A 24,128-nucleotide genomic window follows, 5' to 3' on the forward strand; every position below is an offset into this window, starting at 1 on the left:
AATCAAAAGGCTTGAATGTTTTCACTTTCAGACCGTGACTTAAGTACAAAGAAAAATGGGAACGACTATCTGCTTGAACAACATAAAAAAGAATGGAGCTCTGAAAGAAGAGTCCAGAAGGAGAATCACACTGTGGAAAGCTTTGATCCCATTTATTTCTTATTAACATTCATGACAAAAAAAATGGTCAGTTTATTCTCGTGAAATCCATGCGGCTCACTCTATCTGTCACCCCAGGGAAAGCGCCTTTCAATTTCCTTGACACATAATTTTATTAGGAGTATCAGGAAATGTCAGGCATCATTTGGAAGAGGGATTGTTCAACACTCTCAGCAGTGCCCCAACAGAAGCTCATGGGGCGGGGGTCAAGTTCACAGAAGAGAAACTCACTCATCTTGACAGTAACCTTTCTCAAAACGAAGACTCTGCTCCAAAGAGGCAACAGCACCAACATTTCTGCAGGGGCCACAGTCACGCGTTTGAGACAGGAGTGTTCTGATACACTGGCACAGAGTTGGCATATGTCTACTGCACATCTGCCGAGTCTTCAGGTTAAAGCTCTACTTATGACAGCTCCTTCCTGGACATCTTACAATTTTTCATTCTCATTACTTTCTCAATAAAAGGGAGAGTGGGGGCCACTCATCTCTCTCATCTGCTACACCAAAAGAATAAAGAATATATAAGGATAAATAAAGGAGGAAGGCAATGACCAAAAGTGTTTGTGTGTGTGTGTGTGTGTGTATGTGTGTGTGTGTGTGTGTTCTAGGGTTGCTGTTGCCCTCAGATACAGTTTGAGCAAAAGGGCACTATAGCAAATCATATATTAAAAGTTTCTTTGCCCTTCAAAGTTTGACAGGATGAATAAGTTATGATTAGGAGTAATGTCTGAGCATGAGCCTGTAATTAATAAATTTTCAATAACTCTCAATAAAGTACAGCCTAAAGGTGGCTATAAAAGTATTATCACTATAAACTACCATAGCTCAAGTTTGATCTCAGCACCACTGTTCACCCTACAAACTATTAATATCTATAAAATTATTGGGAACTCCAAAGAGTACCATCGACATCTAATGAAATTGAGTTATTGATTGTTGAATTTATTTTAAGATAAAAATATGTCATTACATATTAACAAAAATAGTACGTTTTGTACAAAAAATAAGTCTAAAATGTGAGTGCAGAGACTGCCATGGCTTCCTTTACTGTCTGTCTGTCCTAGTAAAGGAAAACCCACTTCCATTGCTGTTTGAACGTCACTTCGCTGTCCTGTTTTATTTAATTAAAGTAAAGGAGTATGTAGGCTTATAGGATTGTGGGTCCTGCATCTGCTCTGCCACAGGGCTCTGCTACTCCAGGCCAAAGGTCAATGTCCTGGGTCTTCCACTATTGCTTTTTTAACCTTAGTAAAACAAGTGCTCTCACTGAATGTGGGCCTCATTGATTGCCAAGGCTGGCTGAGCAGCAAGTCCTGCGGAATCCTCCTGGCTCTGCTCCCTCCCTCTCGTATCACAGGTGTTACAAGTACATCTCACAGGCTTTTCCACTTAGGTTCTGGAGACCTAGCTCAGGTCCTCATGCTGCTACATCAAGCACTGGACCAGCTGAGCCACTGCCCTGGGCCCCCAACTGGCCTCTTTACATAACTACAACCAGTTTTCTTTGATAGTTTCTCAAATGTTTGTAACATTATAGAACCTTGCACCACACGCTGGCAAAGGTTTTCTACGTTAAAACCTATCTGTCTGCTCTGTTTACAAAGATTTTGAAACACGTAGCACTTGCCATCTGAAAATGAGTTACACATAAGTACATAAATTATTGAAATACTTAATCATATAATTAAACAATATCTTGGTGAATATAATCACACATGTCACCAAAAGCTCAGGTTCATGTGGCCAATCCAGATTCCCTCAAATTCAGATGTTCCTTTGAAAGCTTGTGTTTTGTCACCGGCAGCAGATACCGACAGATCTGTCACAGGCAGCAGATCCTGACAGATCTGTTCCTGGAAGCAGCATGCTCGCTTTCCCGAGAAAATGTCTGCCACGTTTCCAAACTCGTACAGACAGTCTGTCAGTTGTTTCTCAAATAAAGATGGTCTTCTACAAAAAGAGCATCTTGTTCAACTCTCAGTTCCATCACCCATGTGTTCCTCCTCAAGACAGCCATCAGCACTAGGGCGCTACAGAAACGTCCAGACAAATGGTCCATTGAAGATCCCACCAGCTTGGGAAAGTCTACACTGGAGGGTAATGATTCCAAATGCCACACCTTCTGCTCCTTCATCAAGGGCTTTAGTAAGGGCAGCTGGCTTTAACTAATTTCTCTCTCTCTCTCTCTCTCTCTCTCTCTCTCTCTCTCTCTCTCTCTCTCTCTCTCTCTCTCTCTCCTCTCTCTCTCTCTCTCTCTCTCTCTCTCTCTCTCTCTCCTCTCTCTCTCTCTCTCTCCTCTCTCTCTCTCTCTCTCTCTCTCTCTCTCTCTCTCTCTCTCTCTCTCTCTCTCTCTCTCTCTCTCTCTCTCTCCTCTCTCTCTCTCTCTGTCTCTCTCTCTCTCCTGAAAGTGCTCTTACCCTCTTTCCAGATCCCAGCTGGTTTTTGTGTTTGTTTTTAATTGCACATGCGCAATATAAAACACTATAATGTCATAGTTTGTTCCCACTTCCTCGATTCGTGCTGAGGGGTCAGGAGTTTTAGAGTTGCTTTGGCAGCATCGATGCATGCTACAGTGAATCTAGTGATCATGTCTCACCTCTAACATAGAAATTCAGACCTTCGCACCCCCCCAAAGGTATCAGACACTGTCAATCATCTTCAGACCACGCCCTAAGAGACTCTGCTCCACAGGGAGCCGATGGGTTTTCATGACTGCTTAGAAGCTGGAAAAGTGCCCATCATTCTGTGTCGAGAATAAAACCCATATACAACACACATATAAGCAATCAAAGCGTGAATCTGCTAAGCAACGTCACTAGGACTTATAGAGAGACTGTGGCAGGCTCCTGGGATCTTAAATATGTCTCGACAGAACAAGGAAAGGACCCGGATGGTCTTATGTTTCCTGCTGCTTGGTGGCATTGGGCAAGGCTTCCTATGTGTATGCTCTAAGCATCCCACCCGTGGCAGGTAACTGATCATTCTCACCTGCTCACGCAGGCGCTGTGTAGAAGGGAAGTGGTGGGACCCGGAAGCTGTCAGCAGTGAGCATAAAAATCGACCCATATGCTCAGTTACAGCTGCATAACCTTTATTTATTTATTTATTTATCTCTTTAAATGATGGAAATTAAGTTCAGAGCTTCAGGCTTGATACACAGCAGTCTACCACTCAACTGCATTAAACCAGAAGTACACAATCTTTACATACACATGTACATATGCATACACACACACACACACACACACACACACAATACAGTAACTCTTCCTCTTTACCCCACCCCAACATCTCTACTCCTGACAGTGTCCAAGGCACTAAGTATGCAGCCAACTTACTTAGTATGTTTAAGGCATATACATAACCTATCCTCATATACTGACCTATCCTCCGTGCCTAGAAGGATGCCTAGCATAATGTCAATGCTCAAAACCATTTTCAGCGAATGATAGAAGCATATGTGTCATTAAACAAACCACTGTGTGTCTGAGGACTTCGTGGTTCTGCTGTGTTCATCATCAGTTGCGTGACACTGACAGAGTATTTCTGCAATTATGAAGAGTTGCTGTGCTAGTGCCGCTTTATACGTGGCTGCATGCATGTGCACACAAGAGCCTTTACACCATCAGTCTCTAGACCAGAGTGTCACGGTGAGCTAGCTAAGGAAAGACACGATGGCCATGATGAATGAAAGCTTTGATACAACTCTGCACATTTAAACAACCAGCTTCTTAGACGGTCAGCCAGCCCTCAACACTGTCTCAGATGATGTGACTTTCAAAGAAAGAAATCTCCGTTGTCTACCTTTGATTTTATTACTTGTAGTACACACATGTGCATATGTGATGCACGTGTGTATGTGTGTTGTAGTACACACATGTGCATATGTGATGCACGTGTGTATGTGTGTTGCAGTACACACATGTGCATATGTGATGCACATGTGTATGTTTAGTAGTGGCTGAAGATGCCTTAAGAGGGCACTGGATCCCCCCCAGAACTGGGTTATGGAGTTGTGAGTCACCCCATCTGAGTGTTCTGAAAGAGTTCTTGTAACTACTGAGCCATCTCTCCAGCTCCCTTTTACATATTTTTATATAGTGCTTAAGGAAAAGAAAAAACTCCAAGGGCTTTATGTACAATAAATAAATAAACTATAAAAAATTGAGTTTCTATCTTATAAGAAAATAAATCAATCAAAAGTTAAACACAGTTAATTTGTTAAATTTATATATGATTTTAAAAGCCTACCTAGAGTGCTTAATAAAGGAATCTCTTTGGAGAAAAGCAATGTGTTCAATTGTAAGGTGAATTTAAAAACCCTGTGAATAATTAAAATCAAGCATTCTAATGTGGACCCAGGACTTTCTGAAACTTCCATGAAATGTGAATCAAATCCTCAACAAATGAGAATGCGTGCCTTCCCACCACCCACAAATGACAGAGCATTGGGGCTCTCAGAGTAGGGGGCCAGAAGAGTGAGGGGTGAGGAGCCAATGGATGAAGGGGTAAAGGGTTGAGGGCATGAAGGGGGTGAAGGTTGAGAGGGAGGGGTGTAGGAGGATGAGGGAATGGAGAGGAAAGAGGGAGTGAGAGGATGGGGGATGAGAGGATGGGGGGGAGGGTATGGAGAAGGAGGGGGAGAGGAGAGAGAGGGGAGGGATGTGAGAGGATGGGGAAGAAGGAGTGAGGGGATGCAGGGGGAAAGGGGAAAGGATGGGGAAGGGGAGGAAGAGGAAAAGGGGAGGTGGGGAGTGAATGAAGGAGGGGGTGGGGGAGTCCTTCTCCTCTTCCAGTGGACTCACCTGTATGCTGGCCGGTATCTCTGCAGGGCGATTGCTGCCAGGTGTAGCCTGGCCTCCACCATGATCTCCAGCTCCAAAACGGAGGACAGATAGAGGGGCCTGTGGCACTGGTGCTCTGTCTCCGACAGCAGGGAGTTGACCTTCTCCTCTGCCTCCATCAGTAAAATGGACTAAAGAAAGAACACACAAACCCTGAGATAAAGTCTCACTCTTGGTAAATATTTTGTGGTTGTTGTTGTTGTGCATACATTCAGAGCAGTAACAGCTGTTGGGAGACTCAGGGGTCAGTCCCTAGGCAGTGGGGGAAGGGCACGGAAGGGAGATTGTGGCATCATGTGTAGACTTGACAACAGCGCCATTGGATCTGTCTGTTCACCGCGGTGCTATACAGTTCTGTGGAGTCACCATTGACATGGACTGGTCAACACTCAAACATTGCCTCATGGGGACAGTACAGACAGATGTGCCTGGGAGCCTCTTGTCACATGCTTATCAGAAAATCAGTACTTTACCTTGTTTTAACACATTTATACGCAAAGACATATTACACACACCGTGCTTCATTAACTCTGAACTCACAGACAAAAGAACTACAATTCATGACTGAATGAAATTTACGTGGTGTAACTATTTTCTCTGTAAGGCCCATCCCAAGTACTAGACACCATTTTCATATTCTGCACGAGGAACATTTTTAAGCAGCAAGAATCATCGACAACAGAAACACACGGTGGGGGTGGGGGTGGCGGGGAAGTACAGCACAGGGTGGAGGTTACTAATGCGAAAATCTGAAGCTGAAACATTTAAGCACTGACACAGAGCTCCAAAGGCTCAGATACAGAAGCCTTTAAATGTTTGGATTAAAGATGTTCAAGCAGGGAAGTCTACACAAATATTATAAAATCCCCCCAGGAATCTGAAGATTCTGTTAAGGGCCACTCAACTTGTCCTGACATACCAGAGAAGGGTAGAAGGTAGAAGTGCCAAAAGAAGGAGAGCAAATGCTAGCGCAGAACCGCATTCAGCATGGTTGGCCCGGTGCATGCTGGGTGTAGTTATTTTAGATTCAAATTTCCTGTGATTAAATTTTCTTGACACACTGAGCATGTCCACAAATGATCATAAAAGCGTGGCTGTCAAGAGTATGCTTTTTGAAGTTCCAAGTAAATCTTAACAAATGGGCAAATTAGCAGACAGAATCCATAATGGAGACAGACTGTATTCCAAATTAAATCCTGGTTACCACATTGGGAATCTGGAGTTGATTAAGTTTTTTGATAGAAAATCGAGAGTAAACAGGACTAATATAGCAGAAGACAGTCTTTCAAACAATAGGTCTCACCACATACTTCCAACATAGGACTGGATCTGAAGCCTCCTCCCTGAGGACTGGTTCTCACAGTACTGTTAGAAGGTACCATGTGCTAACTTCCAAAGGAGGGGTGGAATCAGAAGCCCTGCCCAGCTGTCTATGAAACAACCAGCATGATAGAGTCACCCTAGGCTACCGTTGTGGTACCTATACCTCGGGGGTAACCAACAGCTCTTCAATTGAGCTTAAGACAGGCTCAGCAAGAGGGAAATCAAATGTGGTACTGAAAACTACCTATCTAACAAACTACCCAGGTCTAGTGAGTTCATAGAACTTGGAGGAGAACCTACAACTGCCACGCTACTAATCCAGTTTAATAATCCTTAACTACACTCTAAGTATTTGTCTGCAGGCCCAAAGATAAGTATAGCTCTCATCCCTTGTCAAGGAAATGTCCCTCTGTGATAGGCAGAGACCATTGTAGGAAACCACAACCCAGTCAAAATGCAGAGCTGTGGAGCCACGTCCCAAATGGAATGCCTAGAACACAACTCCTGTCCTCAGAGTCCAGGGTTCAAGAAAAAGGGCAAAAGGAATTTAAGAACCAGAAGAGCAGAAAAGGTGGAACAACAATATGAACTAACAAGTACCCCCAGAGCTCGTTTCTCTAGCTGCATATGTATCAGAAGATGGCCTAGTCAGCCATCACTGGGAAGAGAGGCCCCTCGGTATTGCAAACTTTATATGCCCCAATAAAGGGGAATGCCAGGGCCAAGAAGCGGGAATGGGTGGGTAGGGGAGCAGGGCGGAGGGAGGGTATAGGGAACTTTCGGGATAACATTTGAAATGTATATAAAGAAAATATCTAATAAAACATCAGACAGGAAAAAAAAAAGATTGTATCTTCTAAAACTATCAGAGGTGTCACATACACGAGATCTCATCCTCGTGTGGGCTAAATGAGACCAGAAGGAGGATCACATCGTCAGGCATGCTGCTAGGTAGAAAGATCATGAGGCTTAATCTCTTTACAAAGAACTACGGGCAACCAAGGGATGCTGAGACTGGGACATGGTCTTCCGCAAGGAAGAGCAAGCACCCCAGCAGCTGGCTATCCAGTACCAAAGATTAGCTCGGAAAACTTGGCATACAAGTAACATTACACGGACTGATCAGGTTGTATTTAGGCACTTAGGGTTATATATTTCTACACAGATATATGTAACAACAATTTAGAGAGAGAGAGAGAGAGAGAGAGAGAGAGAGAGAGAGCGTGAACTTGAAAGAGAAGAAGGAGGACATTGTATATAAGAGGATTTGGAAGGAAGAGAGGAAAGGGGAGAAGCACTGTGATTATATTATAGTCTCAGATAATAAAAATAGTAAGAAAGAAATAGATCTCTAAAATTTTGTGTGTACACAACAAGGCCTATCATAGGGTAATTTACTGTAATGGTTAAAAGCGTGGGCCCTTTAAATAAAAAATAAATAGATTCAATTCCCAAATCTATATTTTGTTATTTGAATGGCATTAGTAAATTTCATATATTATCTAAACCTTTTATGAAACACAGTGTAGTAAAAAAAAAATGATTAATACCTACATCATTGTGGTGTGAGAATTAAACCAGCATGCAAAATGCCTGCTGTGTGGTGAGCATTTTGATAAACTATTTACCATGATTTGAAGAAAAAGAAGAAAGCATCAGACTTACCTTGATGGTGTTAAGGTTGTAGTCGTCTCTAAATCTCAAAAACTGACCATGAGAGTTTTCATTATCTTTCGTATAAAAATGTAAAGAAGAGAAAATTTTTAGAAATATCAAGGATTATGCTCGCAATTATTAAAATGCATCCCTCATGGGACACATAAATAAATGTAAATACAGAAAGTCAACAATGAACATTATAAATGCATATATATATCAAACATTCCCTAAATATACCTTAGAAAGCTAATGTTGATTGTTACAACCAATCAGAAAACTGAAAATATCCTTTGCATGTTGAATGATGTTACTTAGATAATTAATTCCCAATATAAAATTGTGGCTCCTTCCCTGATCTTTCATAAATTTCTAACACTTCAAACAAGCAAGCAAATTTAGTTCTACTGCTATGTAGAGGCCCTTGCTGTAATAACAGGGAAGAGGACCATCTGGAACAGCAAATCTAGTCAACGCAATGTCATTGAATATCTCTCTCGAATTCTTGATCTACAGCCTAAAGTCTGCCCTTCTTCTGAAGCAGGATTTAGATAAAAGTCTTTGCCTGTGTCAGTCAACCAGCTGGGCAAGGACAAACCGCCTGACTGTACATCGCTACAGAAACATTATCTACCTATAAACTGGGCAAACAGAAAGAATGATTTTAGAATCCTGTGGGACTTGGCACTACCTTCCTCTTTTCTTCCAATCCCAACCTCCTGGCTATTATCCTAAAAACATGAGACTCTGGACTTAGGGATCAGCTGAGCCAAGGGATTCGATTTAGGCTCCCCCCCCCCGGGGGGGGGTGAGATCAAAGAGATACACTTCTGGCATGAGAATGCAAGGAGCCCTGGGATCCTCCTACTCCATGGGGAAATTGTTTTTTAAATGTCTTATGGTCTCTGGGAAAGCTTCCTAAGGCATGTGTGTGTGTGTGTGTGTGTGTGTGTGTATAAATTGTATGTAAATTGTAAATAAAATGTATTTTTAAGGTAAAATCTAGTATATTTAAAAAACACAAATACTTGATAGCTCACAAGACCCACTCTTCAGTGTCCACCATAGGAATATACACTGTCATATGACTGTATCACTGTCGTATGGTTCTTTGGAGACAGTGTATGAATCTCAACAGGGGACGGCTTCTCTCTTCCATAGGATGCTTATAGCACAGAATAGTAAACAGATACAGTGAGTCAAAGCCAAGCAATTTTCCTGGAATGGTTTCAGTCAAACCTTTTAAGAGATTTATTTATTTTTATTATGCTTGTGTGTCTGTATGTGCACTTGGTGTGTTCAAGTACCTGCAGAATCCAGATGGCATCAGAAGCCCTGAGCTTGAATTATAAGCGATTGAGAGCTGCCCAGTGTGGGTGCTGGGAACCAAACCTGGGTCATCTATAAGAGCACCAAGCGCTTCTAACTGCTAGACCATCTCTCCAGCCTTGGAGTTTGTTTTCATATAAAAAAGTCAAGAGGCAAAAAAATGCATTTTGTTTTCATATAAGAAATGCAAGATGCAAAAAAAATGTGAGCATTCTATAAAACAATGGCATGCTCTATTATGCACATTCATCGTATTTTTATGAATATGCATGATGGGTAGATGAATATGCACATGCTTGTACTGTAACTTAAGCATATAGGTGCCACAGGATCGCAGAGGGAGAATATACACCCATGAATATTGATTTGGATTTTGGGGAGTGGAGTGGTTCATGGTTGAGGAAACCTGGATAAAGCAGAAATAAAAATAAAAGCTCACCTTTTAGGTTTTGGGGGGTGAGTTTGCTCTTCTCAGTAAGAAATTGGTAGTACATTATTTTTGGTGAAGGATCGGGAATACAGTTGATTGTCGCAGCCAAACTTATGAAGAAGTGTGACTTGACAAAATTAAATTTGTTTAAGAGATGCTGGTAGCCAAGGTTAACCAGAATGTGGGGCAAGCCTCTGTTTATTAGCTCTTCAAGTGCCTACAGTTAAGAGGGGAAAGGGGAACAATGAGTTAAATATCTGCCTGCACATTAGGTTTATTCCTGTTTTGTATTTCTGACCAAGTATTAGACATGATAGTTCTGTAAGAGTGAGGACCCTCCCCGTTCCTCGATGCTGCACCCTGCCTGAAATAGAAACTTCTACTTTCTTTATAAGGTTAGTTATGACAAATGATATTTTACTGGGGCACACAGGTGAAAGGATGTCTTGCTAAAGCAAACATGTGAAAGACTGTTTTCCTGAAGCAGACCCAGATGAAAGGATGTGTCCTCCCAAACACATGGAAGGACCTGTGATGAAGGAGTATAAATAGGACCCCCCACAGTGGGGGATGAGCACTGAGCTTTGGTTTGGTTTGTTCTGCCTCGCTATTCTTCACTAACAACACCCATGTATTGGTTCACCTTACACAGCATTCATTGTTGATCTCAACTTGTTGTAACGCTGCCATTGAGAGAAACTTACCTAAGAACTGCTCGTGAGGTTCCTACAGCAGTTTGCTGTTTTTGTGATCTCACCTCAGGCCAGTTGGCAAGCCTAAGGGTTCCTTCGGGATTGAATTACAGCTGCTGGTTCGTGCCTGGTGTCTGTCTGCTGAAAGGGCTGGCCTGTGGCTGCCAGTTCATGTGCGCTGACTGCCTGCCTAGGTCTGCAGATGCTGAGTCATTTTGGTGTTCGCTACAGGACTGAATTGGTGCCCAAGAAGATGGAGCTCACCCCCAAAGAATGATTGCTGAACAGGCCCACTTCCCCCATATCCTAAAAACTTTTCTCTTCCACGACCTCTGCTGGATGGTGAGCTAGAGGAGAGGTTGGACCCTTATTAAAAGTGGGTTACAAAAAACTTATGCCTACACCTGCCCTGCCACATAATGAGGGACCGACCATGGGGTCAGAGTGAGGGAACAGACCCTTATCAACAAAGGGGAAGACTGCAGAGGCTCTTCAGTCACACCCATAGGTTGCTCTGAGTTACCATGCTTGCAAACTGGACAGGAACAGGAAAACAGCCAATCATACCCTTTCCCAGCCACGCCCCTCCCCCTTGCGTACACTCTTCCCCTGCACCTGGGACTCTAAAGTTCATTTGATGGCCTGCAACCGAAGACAGCAGATCAAAAGGGCTTGGCGCTGCAAGTGGCCCCACATTAAGGTGTCACAGATATCTGGTCACACTGTGAACCCTAAGATCCTGTGACTTACTGGCAAAACCTGTTTCTGGTTGTGGTGTGACTCAGCCCTAGCACATACCTTTAATCCAAGGGCTTTCTGTTTATTGTAAACAGGATTAAATAAAGTCAACTGTAGGTCAAAAGGAGGAACAAGAACTGAACATAGAAAAAGAATACAAGAGAGTAAGAGGGAGTCAGGAGGACAGATAGGGAGACACACAGGAAGTAGAAGGGAGGGACATTGAGGGGTTTTTGAGATGGCGTGGAGGAGAACTTCCTTTTTAGAATGTCAGCTGAGGTGGAAGGTCATCTGGGTGCTTTCTCTGCCTCCCTGAGCCGGCACTCTTTCAACCCAGCATCTGGCTCAGAGTCTTGACTGGCAAATTGGCATGTTTGAGATTTTGTTAAAAACATCATTAAGGACTCCACCAAAGCCTTGGCAGCAATCGTCCGACAGGTTGCCTGTCCATTCATGATCCACCTGGTCATTTCACACATTTTTCTACTCTAAATCCTAATCACTCCTCCCATCTTCCCAGCTACTGAGAGCTGAAAAATCCCTCACTACTGTTGATGCTTGATTGACAGACATCAAAATAATACCTGGCACACAGCAGATGCAACAGATTAAAGAGATCCCTTTAGAACTTGAGGCCAGTGAGATGTCGGGTCTGTGAGTAAAGGTGCTAGCCAACAACCCTGAGGACCCTCAGAACCCTAAGAGTTCTCTTCTGACCTCCACAGGCACGCTGTGAAATGGACCTAACCCACCCAGACAAATGGCAAAATGGGAAACATAAAAACATAAAAGAAAAAAAACTTCAGTGGATCAGATCACACTTTTTTCAAGGCTCTCCAAGGGGTCCCCGTGTTGCTCATATAAGTGGCTGAGTACAATGTTCATACAAGATACTCTCTGGCCATATGTACTGCTACCCTCACCACCATCACCATCCATACAGCTCTCGCCACACTAGTCAGGGTAACTATCCAAGCAAGTTTGGTAGAAAACCTATGTACTTATTCTGTTTCTAGATTACTCTTTTTTGAAGATGCGTGAGCCCCATCTATATTTGAGTGAAGATGAGCTTGCTCAGCCCTTCTGAAATTACAACCCTCACTTATGCTTCCAATCTGCTTTACACACCCATTGCTGAGCCTTTCAACCTACCATGTGAGCCACTTCCCTGGGGTGATGACAGTTCTTATCACTAGTCCTGCCCAGTAAAGTGTGAGTTCCGTGAGGACTTGGTGTTGACCTGTAAGGCTGAGTGGCTGTGGTCACGGGCCACAGAACAGTGCCTTGTATGCAGCAGACTCTTAATAACTTTTGAATTAATATAGGAAGAAGATGCTGGGTGCTGGGGCTATCTATTCTAGAAAAGAGAGAAACCACTTGCTTCACATAAACAAACAAACAAACAAAAATTCATCATTTGGAAGAGTTTGAAGCAACGGGGGGCAGGGGTGGGCAGGTTAGCCTGTTTGACCCCAGTTTTTCTTCTCTTACTATATACTACGGTTGAAAGCTATGCGGATGGAAGAGCAGATGCGGAACACCTGGTGGGCTAGAGGTGCAGACCAACAATGGCACCACCAGGAAAATCATTATTCCTCCCTATCCAGAGAAGACGCTATAGACTGGCTGGGGGGGCGGGGGGGAGGGAGGCAAGAGAGGACGTTCCTCCTCTTCCCTCCTCAGCAAACTGATTTAATGAGCCTTGACAATTACACACAAACACTTGAGGATCAAAGGAAGATCAATTAGTAATGCTATTTAACGCTCCTTTCTCTCCCTCTATGCAGCAAATGCAAAGTGTAATCTGAAGAGTCTTGGGCAGGCCAACACTACTGTTTTAATTAATTAGCTAATAGAAATCGGGATCCCATTATTCTGTCAGTCTCTTTTCAAGTAAAGAAAAATGATCAGACAGACGTTCTTTTCAGAGCCAACACAGCTCCACAAAGAACGTATTTTTATGATGGCCTGGCATTTGTGACTGGCAAGAGGGACATAATCCAAATTCCCTGGGGTCCTGAACACCTAAACGCCGATATGAATTCTGATCTTTCTGACACCAGCCCTCATATTTCAGGCAGCTTGCTTATGAATTAAGGTAAAATTTTAGGGGAAACTATTGAATGATATGAAACGTAATTAAAAGTGGACTTTATGAAATAAAATGCAAAATAATTGAAAAGTCGTAAGATTACATTTAATAAAAAGGGGGTCTGTGTTTTATCAAAGTGAAGGAAAACAAAAATATAGCAGTTACAAGGGAAATGGCTTTCAAATTACCATGTATATGTATATATGCACATATACATAGGTATATAAATGTCTATATATTAGCTACTTTCAATGCTATGACAAATTGCCTGAAAAAGCAACTTCATAAAGAAAGGATTTGTTTTACCCCACAACAGGGAAACCACACAGCAGGGACATGTGGTGTCTAGTCTCATTGCATCCAGTCAGGAAGCAGAGAGTTAAACACTGTTGTTCAGTAGGCTTTCCCATTGTTTATTCAAAGCCAGTACTACATGGGCAATGCTGTCAAGTTCTAATGCTTGTTCAGCATGTTGGCTGCTCCCTTGGCCCCAGTTGCAGAGGACAGTGTGTGCCTTGTAGGCTCACCCTGAGGATGCACTCTCATGGGTGGTTGGTGTGGAGCTGGGAGCCTCCCTGGTAGCACTCTCACTTGGGCTCTCTTCCTCTGAGTGGACCTTTGCTTGGTAGGGTCTTGCCCTTGGGCATCCCTTCAGCGCGCTGATATCTTTAACAGTGAAACTGCTTTCCCTACAGTGATGATGTGAGCAACAATAGATGCTCCTGTTCCATTCTGTGACAAACTTTACATCCCTCACATCTTTCTGCCCCATTTGCTGCCCCTGTCTTTCTGCAAATTTAAGTAAAAGAAAAGAAAGAAGAGGATTGGGAATCCGGCAACAGAGTGAGTTTGGGGGCAGTCTGGGCTACATGAGACCTTGTCAACAACAGGAAAAGAATGAGTCCACAGAGGACAGGCTTTCAAACTCAAATACTGTACCTGCCAGACAGGCTGAAGGGACTCAGAATATTTTCACATTAAATATTGTTATTACCTGCATGTTGTCTTTATTGGTGAGAGGTTTTCCAGAATCAAATGATTGAGTTATCTGTCAAAAAATACAAAATATTAATAGTAGAACCCATATTTATTTGAGCATTCTTTTAAATGGAATTATTAATGCATCCTAAAAACATTTAAGCACCATTTTGTTGTCAAAGTAATATGCAATCTAGTCAGAAATATTAATATAAAAAACACTAAAAAATTGTGTATGTCAACTTCTTTTATGTAGTAAATGTTAGCATTCTGATGTCTTTCCTGTCCTTTTCTTGATGGTTATTTTTTTTTAATTATGTACTCATTTATATTCCATTTTCACTAACAATTACCTAATTTTATTCCTACAAAACTAAGTTACGTACAAACCTCAGCCTAGAAGGTGCCAATGAAGGTAGTATAAGAACTTTGCTATTTTGTGTTACCTACTGAGGCCATGCCCCATAGTTACATCATCAACCAACCTTAGGTGAAATAATACTGATGGATAGTTTGTCTGCATTTTGATCACTGCTGGTGGATTGACCCTTAGAAGAAGTTCTGGGTCAGAAGACAAGAATGTCTTGAGGAAACAGAAAGCCTTGACTTCTGCTCTCACCCACAATGTGTGACTGCACCGCCCAGGGCATCCTGCACCATTCTCACTTTTAAAACTCTTGTCGGTCTGAGGTGAAATTGAATTGCTGTTTTAGAATGACTGTTTGCAGTTCGCTTCCTTTTTTGCATGTGAATCTCGGATCCATGCTTGGCTCCAATTGCACTGACTCAAGGGAAACATTTGTTGCCACAGGAAATTGTAGTATTGTAGATCAGAGTGCATGTCTTTTCAGCCTGACAATCCTTTTGAAAATATACCTGAGCCAAAATGGATGCTGCTCTTCTATCTCCTCAGTCACCAGGAAGTATCCAACAGCTTCCAGAGACAGACAAGCCACTTATATACAGGCAGTGTCCTTGCTCAAGACCCTGTATGTCTTTACCTAAAAGTTCATGAGATCCTAGCAACTTGGAGCACCAGGGTCCTGCCCACTCCCTCTGAAGACGATAGGGACCCAGGGGAGTGTCACCCTCACTAATGTTCTTGGGCTCTTTTCTTCCTGATGCTGTGGGGGCATTCCATCTTACTGAGCATCCATTCTGCAATCTCCCCAATACACTGCTCACTCTCAAATCCTTATCTCTAGATGCCCACACCAAAATATCAAGTATAACTTCCACTGCAAGTCAGCACTGGCACAGCAGAATTCCCCCTGTGAAGGACTTCCTTATTATCTGTGAGACACTGAAAAACTAGTGACTCAGTGAAGGAACTCTTTCCTGATATAAATAAAGTGAATTCATAACAGGATTTTTCCATTTAGGACTAAGATGAGAATCTTGATTCAGATACAATAGTAAAGGATAGAATTTTTTTAAAGTGCTATGAAGAGCCGGACAGTAATCTATAAGTTTTCTTCGACTCCTTCCTTTGCAAAGTGAAACCAAATTCATTAAACTCTTCTTTAAATAACTGGCCTGCAGCCTAATAACATTGGCACCTATTTTAATTATAAACCCTGAAAGCATTTCCTCTTTTAATTACACTTTTAAATTCCCAGTTGAAGGTAGAAAGCTGCAAATTAAGTCTGAGAATACAGAATTTGAAGTCAGAATCCACCGGGAGATGATTCACCTACACATTTATCTTATCAAAGTTACTGGATAAAAATGAAGTTTGGGATGTTTGTGCAAAAAAAAAAAATGGTTTCTGGACTTTTGCTGTTTGTTTTCTTGAAAGTAATGGCCATCAGCCACTTGTTTTTCAGTCCATTCATGTGGTCTCTCTATCTTATCTTCCTGGACTAGATGTGCAGATGACCCTAGATTCATCTTTTCAACTTCTGTTTTCCTTCTCTGCCTTGGTTTCCAGATTATTTCAAGTCAATGGCAACTAAGCCTAAGTCTTAGGTTCAGTTTTAGTCACTACTACAGTGATGAAACACCACGACCTCAAGCAACCCGGAGAGGAAAAGATTTATTTGGCTTACCATTCCATATCAGTATTCATCATCAAAGGAAGTCAGGACAGGAATTCAAACAGAGCAGAAACCTCGAGGCAGGAGCTGATGCAGAGGCCATGGAACAGTGCTGTTTACTGGTTTGCTCATTGTGGCTTGACCAACCTGCTTTCTTATAGAGCCCAGGATGGCCAACCCAATTGGTCTGGGCCCTCCCACCTCAGTTGCCAGGAAAATGTTCTACAGGTTTGTCTGTAGCCCACTCTTACGGATGTATTTTCTCAATTGGGACTTCCTCTTTTTCGACAACTCTAGATTGTATCAAGTTGACATAAAACTAACCAGCACATCCTATTATTTTAACTTTCCCTCTTAAGAATCCCAATTTCAATTATGCAACCCCAACTGGTCCTCTGAATTGCAGCTATTACTACTCTACTCTATGGACGCTACACCATCACCTAGCTTTTCTATGGATCTCATGTGTAGCTTGTTCAGTTGCTCCTTCACAGTATATGACAGCTACCTGCCAACTGCTCAGACTGTACACACTCAATAGTCATCCTTGACTTTGCCTTTTAAATTCCACCTGCAAACACAACTGTCTAATGCTGCGGGTTCTTCCTTCACAATCTACCTAGAAGCAGACCACTGCTCAGCCCCTCCACCACTATCACTTCCAGTCATCACTGTGTCTCAGTATGATTATGGCTTCCTAGACCTCCCCTCCTCCTTTCCTCCCCTCTCCCCTCCTTCCCTCCTCCCCTCCTCCTTCTCCTTCCAACAGCCTCACAGGTCTTCTCTAATAGTAGCTCACAAGCATCTTTCCCATGGTCTTTGTCTTACAGCGATTTGTACCTGGAAGATTGTTCCCCTGGATCTCTGACTGGTTCGTGCCCTTCACAATTTGCTAATGAGAAAAGCCTTGCAAAACCATCTGAACAACCAAAATGGCAGCCCACTGCCTAGAACAACTGACACCCTTCTCACCTCTGTAGAACTATGTTCACAGCACATTGCCACCTGTCACAGAGATACGTGCCTGGTATTTATGGTCTGCCCCCCTCATTAGAAAGCAAGTTTCAGGACAGCAGGACAGCAGTATCTTCAGGCAGATGTTCACTGCTCCTTCTCCATACGTAGCACAGTGTCTATATTCAGTAAGCACTCAAGATGTAGTGTGACTCTTTCAAACTATACTTGTAATAACAAAAAACAGACTATTTCTAATAAGAAACTACTGTTGGCTGTGAAGCAAGCAAGAAAAGAGCACTAATTTAATCCAGATAAGAAGATAAATTCATTTATACCACAGAAAGGAGAGAATATACTTCTTTCCTGATGGGTGGTGTGCCAATTTGATGTCATCACAGAAAAGGGAGCCTCTGTTAAGAAAATGGCTCCTTAAGATTGGACTGTGGACAAACCTGTAGGGTATCATATTAGTTATTGATTGATGAAGGAGGGTCCAGTCTCTTGTGGGTGATGCTGTCCCTGGGCTGGTGAACCTGAGTTCTATAAGAAAGCAGGCTGACCAAGCTATGAGGAGCAAGCCAGTAAGCAACACCCCTCCACGGCCTCTGCATCAGCTCCTGCCTCCAGGTTCCTGCCCTGCTTGAGTTCCTTCAGTGATGGACTACAATGTGGAAGTGTAAGCCAAATGAACCATTTCCTTTCCACGTCTTGTTTTTGTTTGTTTGTTTGTTTGTTTTTGTTATAGTCTTTTATCGCATCAATAGTAACCCTAACTAGGACAAGTAGGCAAGTTGTAGACAGCTAGGCAGATAAACATACACTTTACAACACATATACCATATAATGTATAATATATAGATATACAGTTTGTGTGTGATGTGTGTGTGTCTGTGTGTGTCTGTGTGTGTCTCTGTGTGTGTGTGTGTGTATGTTTAATGAAAATTTCTATTAGGGTGTTCTATACACAACTTCACAGTCTCATAAAGCCTAGCTGGACTCAAGCTTGCCTGGAATAACCTTAATCCTGCTTCCATTTTGCTGAGTACTGGGATCATAGGCATGCATGACTACACTCACTTTTCATTTTGTCATTTCATAAAACTCCAATGTGGGAGATTGGACCCAGGAGTTTATGCATCCTGGCCAATCAATGGAACTAGGTTGTCTGCAGCCCGCATGCACCCTTATGTTTGCAGTGTTACGGCTATATCCTGGGTCCTCACATGCTAACCAACTGTTCTGCTATAGCACTGCATCCCCAGCCTCCCCATTATGCTGAATAACAGCACTGTCTCAGTGATAGGGAGTGTGAGAAGATACCTTCTAGAGGATTAAAATGAAGGACTAAACCATGCATAAATATGATGCCTGTCTATGCGGTGACTGTCAAAACTCAAGTCCATTTTATTGATTCTTTTAAGGCCTCTAAGTTTCAGTTCAACTTCCAACATATGTCTGTAGGTCTCATGTTCACACAAACCACCTCCCCAAAGAGTGACTTGTTTGCTCTCTCTCTTTCTCTCTTTCTCTTTCTCTCCCCCCTCCCCTCCTCTGCCCCCTCCCCACCTCTCCCCCCTCCCCTCTTTTCCTCTCTCTCTCTCTCTCTCTCTCTCTCTCTCTCTCCTTCTCTTCTCTTCTTCTCTCTCTCTCTCCCCCCCACTGTGATACATGCATGTATATACAAGAGCATGTGTCTCTGTGTACAAGTGGACCCCAGAGCAGGATGTCAGATGTCCTTCCTCTACCTATCATGTATTTCCTTGAGACAGGGGCCTCTTGCCAAAACTGGAAGATTTCTGCTAAGTTGGCTAGCTAACTAGCTCTTGGGGCCCAAGGCTGGGGATGAAAACATGCAGCAATTCCCAGGTTTCTATGTTGGTGTGGGAATTTGAACTCAGGCCCTCGTACCACAGAACAAGCATTCGTCCCCCCACTGAGCCATCTTCCAAGCTCCTCAGTAGGCTTCTTGTTTTTTTAATGTTTGAGCTGTTTTTTTAAGTGCTTTTGTAGATAAATTCTTTCCATATAATATACTCTGAACATGGTTTCCCCTCCCCCAAACACCCTCCAAGATTCTCCCCACCTCCGTTCCCATTTGACTCCATGTGTGTTCCCCTCTCTCTTTAGGAAACAAACTCGCTTTATTGCTAGTTTTCCATTCTAAGTATATATGCTGGGGTGATGAAATTACTGCTTATAATGAAATCAAAATTCTAATCAGCATCTGCCTCAAGCAAGGTCACCCAGCAAGTCCCAGATCACCAGGAAAACCAAAGCAGAAGAAAATAATCGCTCATTCCAATTTAATTTATGTTCTCACTGTAAACTCCAGCACTTGTTTTCAAGGATGCTTCAATTACCCAGTTTACAAATACAAATTAAGCAAGTCAGGTATAACTATCTGCTAAGATCAAAATAGATTAGGCAAAATGAAGACTGTTCTTCCCTGGGAGAAATCATGAGAAATCTAAAAGGGGCAGGAGCTATAACCTAGAGGCAGTGCCTGGCTCACTCACAAAGCCCTGGCTGCACGAGGAAGAGGAGGAGAGAGAGGAGAAAGAGGTATATAAACTAAAAACATCCGAATAAGATATGCCAATGGGACACTTCGATGAACAACAGTAAACAAAAGTAGTAAGACTAGACCCACAAATCTAGAACACGTTGGAGGATATACCTAAAGAGACCACCATGGTACCTACAATAAAAAGTGACATATGGTACCCCTGAGCCTGAATTCCATCACGATAATCCTCTCCAGGACCACCCTCCCTCCCAGACCATTTCCACTCCAGATAAATGAAATTCTATTTCTCTACAGCCCAGCCTTAACAGCAAGATCTGGAGCACTGGAGACTTGTGAACACTTCTGCGGGAACGTTCCCTAGGTTCTAAGAGCGCAACTTCTTTAAAGGGGGTGAGGGGGGCATTGAAACAAATCGGGAGGTTACCTTAACTTTCATTGTTGCTTTATAGCCAGCAGGTATGGCGCACGGCATGTTTTTTCCATGATAAATCTGGAATAGCTCATAGAAGGCTTCGGAAAAGAAGCCTAAATCTATAAGGATTTCGATCTATAAAAGGAGGAAAACAGATTTTAAGTTAGTTCCTTTTATTTCTAAAATATCTGGAACCCCAAGTTCTCTCAAACACTGGACCACCAAACAGGCAGCATACACCAGCTGATATGAGGCCCCCAACACACATACAGTAGAGGACTTCCAGGTCTGTGTTCATTCAGAGTTGATGCACCTAACCCTCAAGAGACTGGTGGCCCCAGGGAATTTAGAAATCAGGTGGGATGGGGGATGAGGACATCCACGTGGAGACAGGAAGTGGGGAGAAGGTGTGGGATGTGAAACAGTGGGAGGGTGGATGGGGGGGAATAAAATATGGAGTGTAAAAATAATTAAAAATAGTAACAAAAGAAAAATACAAATTTTAGAGAAAACTCGTTGGTTTCTAAGCTCCAAAACACCTGCTTAAAGATGGCTGTGTGTAACTAATCAATGCTCACTGGTTGGTGAGTGAACAGACTCATGGGCTTATGAAAACATCTGTTTACGTGTGCAGAGGACCACAGAACTAACAACAGCAGGGTCGTCATTCAGAGTAACAGGCTATCGTCAGCTGTCCCTTAGCTTCATCAGAGGCAGACACAAAAATATAGCAGCCATGGAAAAGTTTTAAAAAATGAATTGAACTCATCTCTTTGTTCCCATGGTTCCCATGGGAAACTGGGGGAAAAGCCAAGTGAAAAGAAGCCTGATGTTCTTGAACCCTCTAAGGAAAGTCAGACAAAAGCACAGTGTGTCAACATGGAGACAGCTATTAATTTTCTTATCTATAATTAACAGTGTCAGTTTTAAAGCCATATGCTTACCGCTTTTAACCAGTTGGTGGCTATACATTCTGCAAGGTCTGTTTTAAATACAATTCAGTTGGACTAAATCGGGAAGTTAAAGGAAGGGAAGCTGGCATTCAGCATGTTTGTTGCACATCCCTTAGAGATGTTGACAAAATTCTGCTTTCAATAGTGGGGTCTCAGAAAACTCCATCGAGGAAAAACCCTTCAAGAGAAGGTCTGGGAATCATATAAAGGAGAGAGGAAACACGCCGAGAGGCCCCTGAGCACAGAGTTCATAGGTCTTGTGTTGCTGGAAACAAGAGATAGAGAGGAAGTGGGCACACATGGTGACCAAATACACAGAGACTTTAGATCACAGTAGAGAGCTCTTTTTGCAGTATGAAAAAGAGTGCAAACACACAAAAAAAAGAAAAAAAAAAGAAAAAGAGTGCTGTGTGTGTGATAGTCATGATGGGTGTGATGAGTGTGATGAGTGTGATGGATGTGATGGGTGTGATGGATGTGATAGGTGTGTGATGGGTGTGATGGGTGTGATGAGTGTGATGGGTGTGATGGGTGTGATATGTGTGATGGATGTGATGGGTGTGTGATGGATGTGATGGGTGTGATGGATGTGATGTATGTGATGAGTGTGATGTGTGTGATGTGTGTGATAGATGTGATGGGTGTGATGGGTGTGATGAGTGTGATGTGTGTGATAGGTGTGATGTGTGTGATGTGTGTGATGGGTGTGATGGGTATGTGTGTGATGGGTGGTATGCATGTGATGGGTATTAGTAGGCATGATCAGTGTTGATGTGTGCTGATGGGTATGATGTGTGTGATGAGTGTGATGTGTGTGATGTATGTAATGTATATTGATATGTGTGATGAGTGTGATGTGTGTGATGGATGTTGATGGGTATGATGTGGGTTGATGTGTGTGAGGTGTGTTCTGTGCGATGGGTGTGATGTATGTGATGGGTGTGATGTATGTGATGGGTGTGATAGGGAATGCTTGAAATCCCAGTGGTTTTGAATATCAGTGAGTTTCAAGCCAGTCCTCCATCAAGAATATAAAGTCAGTCTATGTCAGAGTGAGACTGTGTCAAACACGTGGGCTGAGGGTGCATCTCAGAGGTGAAGTTCATGCTACTGTAGATAAGGCTCTAAGTTCAGTGTCAGCAAAGGAAAAAAGTTATGAAGACTTTTAGGGGTACATATGAATGGATACAAAGAATAAAGCACAAAGTTGGATGAAAACACACACATTCCACATAGATAAAGGCAAATCAATTTATCTTCAGCCAATACACCTTATTCTCTGTTTTCCTTTCTGTACTTGGTTTAGGAACTTCAAGAGTAGAAAAAACAAAAAACAGTTTAAGGAGTTAAAAATGCAAATTAGGGGAAATAGTTTGGTAAACTAACATGTAAATAAAACACAAAAGGCCACAAGACTGTTCTTAATTGGAACATTAAAGCCATTTGTCTGTTGAGCTGCTCACTTCAACTGTTGCTGAAGAGATGGGGGTCTCTATCCATCCCCTACGTCAACCCCACAGTCATCATATACCAAAACCAGCAGTTGGGGAGACAGATGGACTCTTCTGGACCCCAGGTCTCCATTACTTTCATTGACCACTATAAGAAAATATTCCTGCAGACCTTTGGGTGGTCAGACCACTGGACCAAAACAACATCAGCCAAGGCTAACTCTGACTTATTTCATCATAGCCATTTAAGCAGTTTGAGTAACGGTGACCTACTCTATGGAAACTAGCCAGAGGACACTAAGAACAGGACATCAATCAAACTGTGATACACCTTTTGAAGCAATCATACCCTTCCTGGGAACATTTGAAATGTTGAGAATAAATCTTTGATGGGGTTAGCAGGTCTACAGTGAAGCAGAGAAGCAGATCATAGAGAGGCCTTACAACGTTCCCTGGAAGACTTTACTACACCCTAGAAATTTAACCGCAAAAATCACACCTGGCTAGTCAAGGGGCATCATTACTCAGTGTTCCCCAAGTATGATGTTTCTCTTTCACTTACTGACACTCCAGTTACTTCAGGAAGGTCACACAGGTTCTGATCATACAGACTGCCACTCCTTCTTCTGTGGGATCTATCTTTTGCCTTGCATTTGTCAAGAACTTAATCCGAGTTTTGAGTCTTACTGTGCCAATAAGATCTCGTGTCTGTTTCACATTGTTCCCAGCAAGGTTAGCAGGCACTACTCCTGGTGGTATCATTCTCCTGACCAGCATTCTATAGTGAATAACCCTCCGTGCCAAAGCTCCAAACAGCTAGTTCTTCACTGGCTTCATAGCCACTGTATGACAAAATCATAACCAAAGTCAGAATTCTGCCTTCATCTAATGTGGTGAACTATGAGTTTTTCGAGGTTATTTATAGACACATGAAAGACTCAAAGGAGACTTGAAGGTAACACCACAAAGTACTCTGTGCAACCCATGGGCAGTTACACCACTGAAGAATCCACCTGCAGCATGGACAACTCACAAAAAGCTACTCTACCAAAAAGTTCCAACCCAGGTAACTGTTTCTATCTCCAGGAGGGGAATGGTCTTAGGAGGCTCTGAGCCCCAAGAACCTCTCTGCCTTCCACCAATGAGAGAATTTTAATAGGTCCATTCTTGGTTCTTGGGGATCTTCTACTGTGATCCAAGACAGCAATGATCATGTACAATCAGGAGAAGAAACAGCTACCCAGCATAGCTCTCAGACACTTCTCCTGTTATTGTTGACAGTCTCCCTGTTCAGAATTTCCAATTGTAGTAGCACAAAAACACTCTGTCCCCAAAACAAATCAAATTTTTCCCACTTCTGTATCTTTCCAAAATCGCTCTCTTTGCCACTGACTAAGTTGTCTTGTTTTCAAACCTAAATTCTGCCTATTTAGTGAAACCTTTGGACCAGAGCCATTTGTTTCTTCTTCAAACTTTGGGAGTAAGTCTCATCAAATTCACCTACAAATCGTCAAGTGACAGGTACATATGTTAGCAGCTTATGGTCTAC

At 42.6% G+C, this 24,128-nt stretch overlaps 1 protein-coding gene across 1 annotated transcript in view; it reads right to left on the reverse strand.

Annotated features, from left to right (window-relative positions):
• The window catches only part of Cfap54 (cilia and flagella associated protein 54), a 284,591-nt gene that overhangs the window by 106,965 nt on the left and 153,498 nt on the right, over positions 1–24,128 (reverse strand). The window contains exons 47-51 of the mRNA XM_021174289.3: positions 20,188–20,310; positions 14,260–14,313; positions 9,753–9,960; positions 7,994–8,058; positions 4,967–5,136 (exon numbers count right to left, since the gene is read on the reverse strand). Of these exons, the coding sequence (XP_021029948.1) occupies positions 4,967–5,136; positions 7,994–8,058; positions 9,753–9,960; positions 14,260–14,313; positions 20,188–20,310 (620 nt within the window). The remainder of the gene's footprint in view (positions 1–4,966; positions 5,137–7,993; positions 8,059–9,752; positions 9,961–14,259; positions 14,314–20,187; positions 20,311–24,128) is intronic.

The sequence above is a fragment of the Mus caroli genome, unplaced genomic scaffold (genome assembly GCF_978045245.1).
Source record: "Mus caroli unplaced genomic scaffold, Mus_caroli_1 scaffold_9, whole genome shotgun sequence".
Classification (NCBI taxonomy): Eukaryota; Metazoa; Chordata; class Mammalia; order Rodentia; family Muridae; genus Mus; species Mus caroli.